At 35.4% G+C, this 12855-nt stretch overlaps 1 protein-coding gene across 1 annotated transcript; it reads right to left on the reverse strand.

Moving 5' to 3' along the window:
- Nucleotides 1-8132: 8132 nt before the first annotated feature.
- Nucleotides 8133-12375, reverse strand: UK114. The gene is made up of 3 exons (XM_067770128.1): nt 12216-12375; nt 11761-11990; nt 8133-8331 (listed from the first exon to the last, which is right to left on the reverse strand). The coding sequence occupies exons 1-3, from the start codon at nt 12278-12280 to the stop codon at nt 8213-8215; spliced, it is 414 nt and encodes a 137-aa protein (XP_067626229.1). The 5' UTR covers nt 12281-12375; the 3' UTR covers nt 8133-8212.
- Nucleotides 12376-12855: the final 480 nt, after the last annotated feature.

Consider the following 12855-nt stretch of genomic DNA (forward strand, 5'->3'; position numbering starts at 1 on the left):
CTAAATCTCGAATAAAGCGCTAAATGGAGATATGCTATAAGATTTATGCAGTCAGTCAGAATGAACTCAGGAGATAAACATTAAAACTACTAACTCTCGCGGCCGCTGGTATGATGATAGCGTGCTCCGTCTACCACATCGACTATCCTGGGTTCACGTCCCGGGTAAAGCAAAATCAAAATTTTAGAAACAAGTTTTTGAATTAGAAGAACATTTCCTAAGCGCGGTCGCCCCTCGACAGTGTTTGGCAAGCACTCTGAGTGTATTTCTGCCATGGAGAGGTTCTCAGTGAAAACTCGTCTGCCTTGCAGATGCCGTTCGGAGGCGGCATAAAACAAGTAGGTACCGTCCCGCCAAAATGTATGAAAAATAAAAAAGGGAGCACGGCGCAAATTGGAAGAGAAGCTCGGTCTAAAATCTCTTCGAAGGTTATCGCGCCTTACATTTCTTTATTTATATTTTAACTTCCATCGAATTGCAACCAAGCGTTGTCTTATGATCAGCATAGTCCTCTTTTCACTCTATAAAGGATCGGATCTCAATTAATACATCCCGCAAATAGGACCAACAACACACATTTCAGATCAGATTAGCTTGTGAAATTATTATTCGCGCTCACTTCACACATATTATTGATCTCTTTCATGTAGTAGCCGCTGAGCAAGCCACTGCATACAAAACAAGTGTGATATCTTATCCGTCAACTGCCTCACAGGATGTTCAAGATAGCTACTTTTTGACGTTTTGACAGCATGTTCAATATGGTAGCGCATACGGCTGGCTATCTTCAGCGAGTGATAGATTGAGAAGATGGAATGAGATCACGATAGTGCCTTTAAAAATGAGGTGTTCGTGTCCTTTTCTTTCGTATATGCTTAAAATAATACACTTGTCTTATTTACAATGCAAGAAGCAGAGTAGCAACAACGAAGTGGGCTATTGTTTAACATATTTTGCAAAGACGACATATTTTATGATATCTTTTTCTTATACTGTTTTCACACAGACGGCTTATTGAATAATAAAGGCAGTTTTCTACATTAAGACGCTTATTGAGCTCAACCTTCCCAACAAAATTCGAATCTATTATTATTTCATTAATAGCAAATCGAATGCCTAATGAAGTCAAAAGCACAATGCAACTCTGTTGGCAGCGTTCCGCTTCCGTTTCCGCTTCTTAGTTTTCAAAGCAAATGTCATTGTCTGCATGGCGGAACGATACAAGGTGGCCGCATCGAACAGCGGATTATAACCTTTTTCATTTGATTTGATACATCAACTACCGGCGCAGTACGATTTTGACATTTTTCCATCGAATTTACAAGTACATGGAATTTTTTTTGTTTGTAGGTATGTCACCATGCTCCCACCTTGTATCGTTCCGCCATGATTGTCTGTCTCATCCTTCATACTAATCGAGCAGTTACTTCTGTGTGAAAGCAAAAAATTTACGATTTCATTAGCAGGTGAAATGAGATCATTAAGTTTCTGTGTGAAAACAGTATTAGACTCAAGCAAAAACAATATTTTTGTAGCATTCATATTTACGAATTATTTTTTTTTAGCGTTAACAAACATGCCTGCATAAGTATGCCTTGCCACGTTTGCGTTAATCAACGACTAAATCACCAGCACTATGATGATTTTAATCTTACCAACACAGTCGGGGTTTCAATTTCGGTGACCACTATTTTACAGGTTAATATATTTTTTCACCATCAGCACACTGTGCATGTTGTGATTTGTGTTTGTTTTTTTTTTTTTTTGTATCCACCTAAGTTGACGTTTTCAACGTAAAAGAGCTGTAAATCAAATATTTGCGCTTGAGTTGAAGGAGGATAGTCATTTTTGGAAATGAGATAATTATTGCTTTCTTCGGTAACTCCTTGCTGCCAAAGTCTTGAAGGATTGCATGTGCGTGCAACCTACAAAAAAAAAAAAAATAAAACAACCGAAGCATATAACGTACGCCAATTTGAAATATTTTTTGATAGCGAAAGCGCCGTTGACCTACTTTACAACATGAAAGAAGAACTTCAAAAGAACAAATCAGAAATCATCTTCTGTGAAAAATTACTCAAATAATCAATTTAGTTTAAAAATTAAAAAACCGTGTATCAATGTCAGATGTAGCCATGTGCATGGTAAGTATGTAATACATGACCTGGAATGTTGTAGTTGCTATGACATATTGTAATATCACTTTGAAAGCCCATTGTTGGCAAGATTTAATAGCTCCCGTGACATCCATGATTTTTTTTTTTTTTAATTCATATAGCCGTCGCTTGCCTACCAAACCGAAGGCCTCAAGTATAAGTTTCGGAGCGTACCAGAAAAAAAAAATGTGTGTAATACTTCTCCTCTTCTTGAAGCGATAAAGACGCTCCTTGAATGTTTTGAAAAATCAGCTGACGAATTTTTATATGGTTTGTCCGTAAACTTGTAATTGAGACACTTGCGTAGGTTTTAGGGAGTATATGTATTTGATATGGTGTCTTCTTGAAATCAAAACCATTAAGGACCACGTCAAAACCTCTTCGTTCGTTGATTTTAGTGGGCTCTTATCACGGATACATTCCTGCCGCTAGGTAGAGGGGTCTTAGAGGGGGAGGGGTCTTAGACATAGACTTGTCTTATACTTCTCGAAGGTATGTAAGCTGTTTATTGATTCAGCAGTTAAAATAGTGCAGACAAAATACTTCTTTACAATTAAGACCAGTTAGCTAAGGTAAATTGAATCTTGGACTCCTTTGCATTTATATAACCTCTGTTTTTGTGGAACTATGCACCCATCCACTTAGTCTCAGATGCCAGTACTTCAGCTAGCTATCATCTTGGCGAGTATAATTATAATACACATTTTCTATTACATCCAATCTAACATACCTAGGACCATCTCCTTATCTAGGAACTGAGCAAGAGTTCACAATTTCCACATAGGAAATACTTTGTTGGTATTGTAGACCGCAAATTTTTCGAACAGTAGGCGAAACTCAAATACCAAATAAGTACTTAAGCTTTTGATGAAAGCCTATATCTCTAGAGTAGGTTAGGATGGGAGACCTGCAGGCGAGATTTCCACACTTCCTTTCGAATACATCTTTGTAAGTTGTGGAAGCCAACGGTGAGGGTTGGGTGGAGCATATTCGTCCAACCAGATATTTTCAAACTTGTTTTTCATCAACCACTTACTTTTTCTTCCAAACTAGAATATGAGCGATAGTTCCAACTTTACTACCTTTGCCAATGTCGAAAAACCAATCGCTTTCACATCCTAATCGTCTTGCCTACAGTACTGGTACCGCAAGGAAAGTGATGAGTCGCTTCTTTTTTTTTCTTATCCTGACAGCTTCTACAGAGGCAGTTTGTTCATATGCACCATCATCAAAACATTCGTGAAATAGCGCAGTGACCTGCAAAGGCGTACGTTGGTTGAGTGCAAATTTGTTTGAATTAAGAAAGAAGCCAGTAATTTTCCTATCCAAACGTTGCCAAAGGGACTTTGAAACCTCAAAAATATTCCGATTGGTCAACACAAAGTTCGCCAACCTTATAATATATTCGTTTTGTTTTCTTACAAGATAATGTCGTAGTGAATCTTTCATGGTCATCTCATAAACAAATTCATTTCCTTCAATATTGCAGTGCCCACGTACTTAACAAAGGGATACATCTAGATGCCCTTTAAACGCCGGAAAGCTTTGGTACCTCTGTAGGGTATGCAATTTTAATGCATTCAAGGCAGCCTAGCTATCATAGCATATCGTGGTGATTCCCATATGACTCCAATTAGTACTAAACCGCCATTTTGATACCACAGCCCATCAATACACCAATGAAAAATACTATACGAAGCCTGACGAGAGTTCAAAAGACACGGTGGAAATCCTAACCACCGCGGCATCCATTTCGTTTAAATTACAAATAAATTACGTCCTTGAGATCTACGAAGCTCTCGAATAGTGTCTCCACCGTGCACTGTACAAACATACAGTAAGTGCCCCGCAGTTTACTCAAGTCCTTGAAGTTTGCAACTGAGATGCAAGGTAATGTACTACTCTTTCTATGTCCCTTATTTTCCTCTAAGGATCAGCTTCAGATAATTTTTCATGGCCACATGTTTTTAAGACTTCACAGGACTGAAAACGCTTATATTTGTTGTGGGCCTCACCGAGCCAGCGATATCTGATCCGAGAACTCGCAGTGCCGCCTCTCAATCGGAGAAAAAGGTAGCTATTTTGCGTAGCCTGTTACCGATACCGCAGATCGTTACTTTGGTCTATGAGTCTTTGCTGTTCTGGATCAAACTAGCTGCTTTTATTATTGGACATATTTACGGATGGAAGTCATTGCTAGAGTGAGGATGTCGGTGCGACGGATTGATCCATAGATGCTGCAAGTACAACCAAGTATCAGTTCCTTTTTCCTTTTATGAGCTGCCTGCATCGTGCCATTGCCTGTTTCGAACCATTTTTATGCCATTATATACATATACCTTATGTTCTGTATCTCGAATTCAGCAACGGCTCTAATATATTGCGCAACTCAGCGCGTCTTGAATCCCCAACAAAGAAACAATAGTTCATTTGACAATAATCCTCCAAATTTTCGGATTTCCACCAAATAAAAAAATGCAAATAAGAGCAATCGCAGTCTAAGAAGTAAACAAATGAAAATCGCATTACGTAATAAAAATGCTTAACAGCAAAGGTAACTTGCAACATGACAATTGACAACTTGCAACAATTGTTGCTAGCCACATACGTATTTATGGTCATGCGCTAAAAGAAAATATAAACAAATGTATGAGTGGGTGTAAGAGTACTACATATGTATGTCTGTATGACCTTAAGTCTAAATTAAATGCCCAAAATCGCATCTACCCGCGTAACTTATGTTTATAAACATGTTACGTCACTTACTACATATTGCTAGTATGTATGGTATAATTCGGTTGTAGTTGTATGTAGATAGTTATATGTAGATGAAGGACAATAGCAGGAAAACAACAAAGAGAAACATAGCACATTTAAAAGAGCATGCAAAACATAAGTAATAGTTTCTACAGCAACAACACATAAGCAAGTGTTATAAGTGTTGCACGTTGCTGTGCAAGTAGAATATGTTGCTACATGTAAGTGGATGATGCAGCAAAGCGGCTAAGGGTGATAAAGTTTGCTGTCTTACAAGCAAATAGCGACAGGGACAGTAACAAAAACAACAACAGCAATAGACAACAAAAAACAAAAAAAAATATACTAACAACACTATACTAAAAACAACGTGTTTTGTGTTGTTGCAAGCGAAATTTTTGTAAGGCTCCCCAAAAGAATCTACAAATATGTTTGTGTGTTGGTGTATGCGTACACTCCGCATGTAAATGTTTGTGTCTTCCTAGTTGAACAAATGACAACAGCAAAAATCTATTGTATTACAAGTTGTGTCGTTTACCAGTTGCCAGGTTATTGCTATTGTTATGTTGACTACTGTTGTTGTTGTTGTCGTTGCTATATTACTATTTTAGTGCTGCTTTTACTGGCTGTTGCTGCTGCCTCTGCTGCTGTCATTCCATTACCTTTAACTCGCATTGCTCACTTGGCCTCATTGCGCTTGCAGCATGATTGCAACTTTTTGTTATTGTTGCTGCACACAGTTATGGCCTCATATATGCAAATTTTTTTTCAGGCGCATTGCCAGCAACATAGTTCAAAACCAATTGGCTGGTGGCAGACGGTTTGTATCTTCGTTTCTTTAGTGAATTTGCATAAATTTTTGTTTGTCTGTGAATTTTTGTATTTGTTTGAATTAAGATTTTTGTTGTGATGTTTTTTTTGAAAAGTGCAGCAATTTACAGGTTGTCATTTGTTGTTAATAAATATGTATGCCTACGTCTGCCCTCTTGCAAGCATCAATTGTCTGGTATTTAATGGATATATATTACATTGCAAATTAAGCAATTTGACTGTTGAAAAGCGATCTGGCCTTGACTAGCTTGATTTGTGCAGTGTAACATACGTTTTTTTCGCTTTAATGAGCCAAATTTCTTACTGAGCGTGCCAATTGTTATCTACATGGCAGTGGTGGCATATTGCATTGGGGGTAAGAAATGATTTGGCTTGCCCACCACTGCCCCATACTCTATACAATTGTTATAAAAATTACGATATATCTTTATCCCTTTCAGGCAGTAAGTTGTACTCTATTATTTTTGTTTTAGTTGTAGCGATAAATACACTCCCAGATTTTAGGAGTATTATCGATGTTGGTGATCCTTTGCCGAAAATAGGCCCGATACATTCCGACAAGGAGCACCTTTAAGGTACTAGCCCGACCATCTTGGGAACGATTTAATATGATCACGTTGAACCTTTTAGGCCATACCACCCATGAAGAATTTGGGATCGCCAGAGCCGCACTCGCCAAATATGTGTAGGAAACATTTATATTTGTAACAGGATTCGCGTAGGTGAGGTTAATTGAAGTCGTGAAGCTACAAATCTTTGAATTGCACTTACCGACCGCTAAATAATCCCTAGTTCTTAGACCACGGCAACATATGTGTTAAAATTGTTTTTTCACTGCCACCATAAAATATAGCTTGTGATAGAAGTTTCTCATTTGTATACCAGACTTTATTGTGTCTGTGGTACAATCACTGTTGATATAAAAGCTTTTTTCCAGAGTACCAGGGGTGTTTTTAATGTGTAAACATAGGTATTGTGCAATCCAGAATGTGGTGTGCGTGATTGGTATGCTGTATAGACTGGAAGCGTAGGTTTGGTCACTGTAGCTAAATGTGGGAACAATGTATGTATGTGTGTGTAGGGGGGAAGGGGGAGTGGGGAGGTGGAAGAAATCAAACACTAAATTAAAGCAAGGTTTTGCGCGTTTGTTCTCTAACTATTAACGGTATTTTAGCGGTGACTTATCGCTTTGTTACAGAGGTATTATCTACAAGGTTTAGACTAGTCATTGATTTGTTATCGGAATTTATAAATTTTCAATTGATGCCAAAAGTTATAAATGAGTTACTGATTTTTTAGTAATGTGCTATCGGTTTGTTGTCGAAAAGTTATTGATTTATTAGCAAAATCGATACGTTACCAAAAGTTACAAAAGTTATCGATATACTACAACAAGCAATCGATTCAATGTCGAAAATTCATATATTTGTTATCGAAAAATCCAAGTATTCATTTACTATAGAGAGCTATTGATCTTATCTTATGCCGCCGAGGTTATAAAAGATTTACCGGTTTGTCAGTGAAAAGTTATCGATTTTTTATAGAAAAGTTATGAATTTTCAATAGATTAGTTATCAAAAAGTTATCGGTTTTCGATTTGTTTTTGAAAAGTTATCGGGAATTTGCTATCAAAAAGTTATCGATATGTTATCAAATTTAATAGGTCCCGCGTAAGTGTTTGAGAGTTTTAAGGCATTCCATCTACACAGTTCTCTCTCATAGGAAGCCGGCGGAATTTCTGTGACCAAGAACTGTGTCTATTGGATCATTTGCAGTCAGAGGGTAACCCGACTGTATGCTGCTCTAAACTTTAGAGAGTTGGCCAAAATTGTTTAAAATAAAGATACTATAAGCCAATGACTTCTTTTTTGCGATCAAGTAAATCTTCAAGCTAGATTGTGTCATATTATTTTCATGATGTTCGGCCTTGCTTGTTAAAATTATGCCTTGGAAGTGAGGTAACTACAACATCCCCAGGGAGACGGGTGTCACTATAGCTCAACTTCGACCTAGATACTGTAACAGGTTAAACTCTTACCTATTCAGAACCAACCCCGACATACATAATGTGTGTCCTGCCTTTAACGTGTCCCCAAAAGACTCTGAGTAGTCGCACCTATTGTATGGCGTGAAGCACAGCTACAGCAACAACAACAGCAATAACTACAAAAACTACAATAATGAGCCTTTTTTTAGTAGAATTTCAATTAAAAATTCAGTACATATAAAAAACTTCTGTTGACTGTGAAGGAAAAATCATAAAATCAGATTGAGGTTTATAACAAAGCAGATATGTATTAAATAACTAGGATCTTCATAAACTTGCTTCTTCAGTGGTGCAATTAATAAAGTCGATCTGGCAAAGGAACCTGAAAATCTTTTAAGAAATTTCATTTTTATAAATGTTTTCGTTTATTTAATAAAGTTTTCTAAGAAAAACAATAAAAAAATTGTATAAAAATGACGAATTAACTAGACTCGGTAACAACATCACCGGTTAAAGCGATGCTTTCAATCTCGACCAACGCGTCCATGGGAAGACAGGCCACCTGAACACAGCTGCGTGCGGGAAAACTGCTAGAGAAAACTGTAAAGAAAAAATAGAGATAAATTAGAACTTTTTTTTTGCAGTGAGTCACATTCGCACAATTACGTCATAGAGGCCTACTGCAAGGTAACCGATTCTGATAATATGTTTCACTGTGGAATAAATTCATTACTGAGAAAAGTCTATCAAGATTTGAAAAAATTCCAAGCGAACTAAATGTTATTCGATGTTTTATAAGATACGTTATATGATACCCCTCAACTTGTTAGGCCTTATATACCATTTTCAAGTGTAATGAAACTTTTTTGAAGTCAGATTACACTTTTTTCGAATCAAATGCAACTTTTCTCATTTCAGCTGAAACTATTTTTCGGCTTGTGAAATCTACAGGTTTGGCTATTAAAAGTGTTCAGTGGTTGTTCGATTCGAAAACACCCAATATTAGAAAACTTTTCAGATTTTTTTTTTAAGGACGACTTAAAATTTTTATTTAGAAAATTCCGGTATCTCCGGAAAGCATTTTTGAAATAAATATTCTGTGATGGGCCATTTTTGGAGCTAGGAGCCGACAAAGAGTGATTGGACTCGGAAGTCAATATGTAAATAAATTAAAGTGGGCCAAATAAAAAAGCCCCTTTTGGCATCGTGAAAAATTGTTGACGGCACCGAAAAGGGTAATCATAAAAATTTTAGCTTTTAGATTTGTGATGTTGGAAAAAGTTTCTTTTCATTTGAAAAAAGTTTCATTTGGTAAGAAAGAAATTTCGTTTGATTTGGGAAAAGTGGATTTGATTTGTAAAAAGCTACATTTGATTTGGAAGAAGTTCTATTTGATTTCCAAAAATTTAATTTGATTTGAAAGTAGTTTTTTTGATTTGAAAAAGGTTTTATTTCATTCGAAAAAATTTCACTTGATTTGAAAATAGTTTCACTTGATTTGGGAAAAGTTTATTTTGATTTAAAACAAGTTTTATTTGATTTGAAAAGTTTTATTTTATTTTAAAAAACTTTCACTTGATTTGAAAATAGTTTCGTTTGATTTGAAAAAAGTGTCACTTGGTTTTAAAAAGTTTAATTTGATTTGATTTGAAGGACGATTCATTTCATTTGAAAAATTTTTTTTGATTTGAGAAAAGTTTGATTAGAATTGAAAGAAAATTCATTTGATTTGAAAAGAGCTTCATTTGATTTGGAAAAAGTATAGGTAATTTGATTTGAAAAAAGTTTTGTTTGATTTGGAAAAAGTTTAAATTGATTTGAAAAAAGTTTTATTTCATTTCAAAAAATTTCACTTGATTTGAAAATTACTTCAATTGATTTGGAAAAATGTTCGTTTGATTTAAAAAAAGTTTTATTTGATTTAAAAAATGTTTTATTTTACAAAAATTTCATTTGATTTGAAAAAAGTTTCACTTGATTTGGAAAAAATTGCATTTGACCTGAAAGTACTATAAAGGTATTCTTTTTTGCTATTTTTTACAGCATATCAAATTTTTTACAGCATATCACATCTGTTCCTTTGCTGTATAGTGAGTAAGAGAGTGAATAAGAATTTATGCCAAACAAACCTTCAAAGCTCATTCTCTCACTAACTGTGAGACGAGCATATACAATAAATAAAACCAAATAAGTGTATTGCTTATCAAAGAAAGAAAAACTAATTAATTGCGTAAAATAACAAAAACAAATAAGGAAGGCTAAGTTCGGGTGTAACCGAACATTACATACTAAGCTCAGAGTTTTGGAGACAAAATAAGGGCAAATAACAATGTAGGAAAATGAACCTAGGGTAATCCTGGAATGTGTTTGTATGTCTTGGGTATAAATGAAAGGTGTTAATGAGTATTTTAAAAGTGAGTGGACCTTAGTTCTATAGGTGGACGCTTTTTGAGATATCGCCATAAAGGTGGACCAGGGTGACTCTATAATGTGTTTGTACGATATGGGTATCAAATGAAAGTATTAATGAGGGCTTTAAAAGGGAGTATCCCTAAGTTGTATATGTGAAGGCGTTTTCGAGATATCGAACAAAATGTGGACCAGGGTGACCCAGAACATCATCCGTAGTGTACCGCTAATTTATTTATATATGTAATACCACGAGCAATATTCCTGCCATGATTCCAAGGGCTTTTGATTTCGCCCAGCAGAACTTTTTCATGCTCTTCTACTTAATATGGTAGGTGTCGCAGCCATTTTACAAAGTTTTTTCTAAAGTTATATTTTGCGTCAAAAAAACAATCTAATCACTATTTTTCATCCCTTTTTTCGTATTTGGTATAGAATTATGGCATTTTTTCCATTTTTCGAAATTTTCGATATCGAAAAAGTGGGCGTGGTCATAGTCGGATTCGTCGGTTTTGGTCGGATTTCGCCTATTTTTATTACAAAGATAAAGTGAGTTCAGATAAGTACGTGAATTAAGTTTAGTAAAGATATATAGATTTTTCTTCAAATTATCGTGTTGACGGCCGAGCGGAAGGACGGACGGACGACTGTGTGTAAAAACTGGGCGTGGCTTCAACCGATTTCGCCCACATAGTTATCGTCACAGAAGCTATGCCCTTACCAAATTTCACAAGGATTGGCAAATTTTTGTTCGACTTATGGCATTAAAAGTATTCTAGACTAATTAAATGAAAAAGGGCGGAGCCACGCCCATTTTGAAATTATCTTTTATTTTTGTATTTTGTTGCACCATATCATTACTGGAGATGAATGTTGATATAATTTGCTTATATATTGTAAAGATATTAAATTGTTTGTTAAATTTTACTTTTAAAACTTTTTTTTTAAGTGGGCGTGTTCTTCATCCGATTTTGCAAATTTTTATTTAGCACACATACAGTAATATGTGTAACATTCCTGTAAAATTTCATCATGATATCTTCAACAACTGCCAAATTACAGCTTGCAAAACTTTTGAATTACCTTCTTTTAAAAGTAGGCGGTGCCACGCCCATTGTCCGAAATTTTACTAATTTTCTATTTTGCGTCATAAGGTTAACCCACCTACCAAATTTTATCGCTTTATCCGTCTTTGGTAATTAATTATCGCAATTTTTTGATATCGAAAAAGTGGACGTGGTTATAGTCCGATTTCGTTCATTTTAAATAGCGATCTGAGATGAGTGCCCAGGTCCTACGTACCAAATTTTCATTATGATACCTTAAAGTTTACTCAAGTTATCGTGTTTACGGACAGACGGACATGGCTAAATGAATTTCTCTTTTTACCCAGATCATTTTGATATATGTATATCTATCTCGATTAGTTTATGCCGTTACGGGGTACCGTTATGCGAACAAAGTTAATATACTCTGTTAGCTCTGCTCAGCTGAGTATAAAAAGTGTCTGCAGCAGCCGGTTGCCGGTAATATATTCTCTATAAATTATACTTATTAACAATGTTTGAAGATAAGCTGACACTTAGGGGTTTGGTTATCAGCGGCATACAAGTTACTCACCTTTCTTGTAAATCTCATTGACTGCGCCAAAATCATTCATATCCTTTAAGAAAATTGTATTCTTGATCACTTTGTTAACGCCAGAGTTGGCACCTTCCAATACGGCAACCAGATTTTTCAAGGCCAACTCAAATTGCGGCACAACACCACCCTCCACCAACTTCAGAGTGTCTTTGTTCAGACCCAAGCAACCAGACACATAAACTGTGCGATCGGCAACAACGGCTTGGCTGGAATGTAAGATATAAGTGCGAATGTATAAATAGTTTGTGCCAATATTGTAAACAGTTGACTTTCGATATAAGTATGTATGTATAAAAATAAAAATTGTAACTATGCTGGTGGTCAATTACTTTGGTATATTCAATTTGTAAGATTAATAATTTAAATGGCTTATTTTGACAATTTTCAATTTGTTCTTAATCATTCTTAAGCACACATTTTCATATACATACTTATAGGGTCCTACAGGGAGAGCAGCTTTGTTGGTGCTTATCAATTTCCTCACGATTTTGGACATTTTTGTTGTTTTTTTTTAGTTGTTCGTAGTTTATTTTAAGAACAAAATTGTGTGCTCTGCACTTGACAAACACTGAAAATTGACTAACAAACTGGAATAAGCGCAGCGCGCTAAGAATATATAAACCTAGATTGAATGATCAGCTAAATAGACAAGAGTCGATAAATGTATATACAGTCGTTTCTAGATATGCAGGACAATTCTTTAAAGTTCATATACATATATGGTAAATAGTTTTCCCCAAAAATTAATGCGTGTGTATATAAGTCCACCAGCAGATCTTTAGATTATCTTTATATACATACTTATGAAAAAAGGATGTATGATGTATTTTTTATATTTTTTATATACAGCAGTGAACAGAAAAACAGCTGTTGTAATTTCATCAAATGTCCTCAATTTTTAATAAGTTTTGTAACCAATCTCAAAAATGTTTTCAAAAAAAAGAAAAACAAAATCGAAAAATCAAGAAAGCTTTAGGAGACGTTCTAACTTTTTATTTGGAGTTCTAAGAGTTTTTTCCAGTATGCAGACTTATGACTCGACCTATTCGAGTCTTAGAAAGTACAAGGAGT

This window comes from Eurosta solidaginis, chromosome 2 (genome assembly GCF_040869045.1).
Source record: "Eurosta solidaginis isolate ZX-2024a chromosome 2, ASM4086904v1, whole genome shotgun sequence".
Taxonomy (NCBI): domain Eukaryota; kingdom Metazoa; phylum Arthropoda; class Insecta; order Diptera; family Tephritidae; genus Eurosta; species Eurosta solidaginis.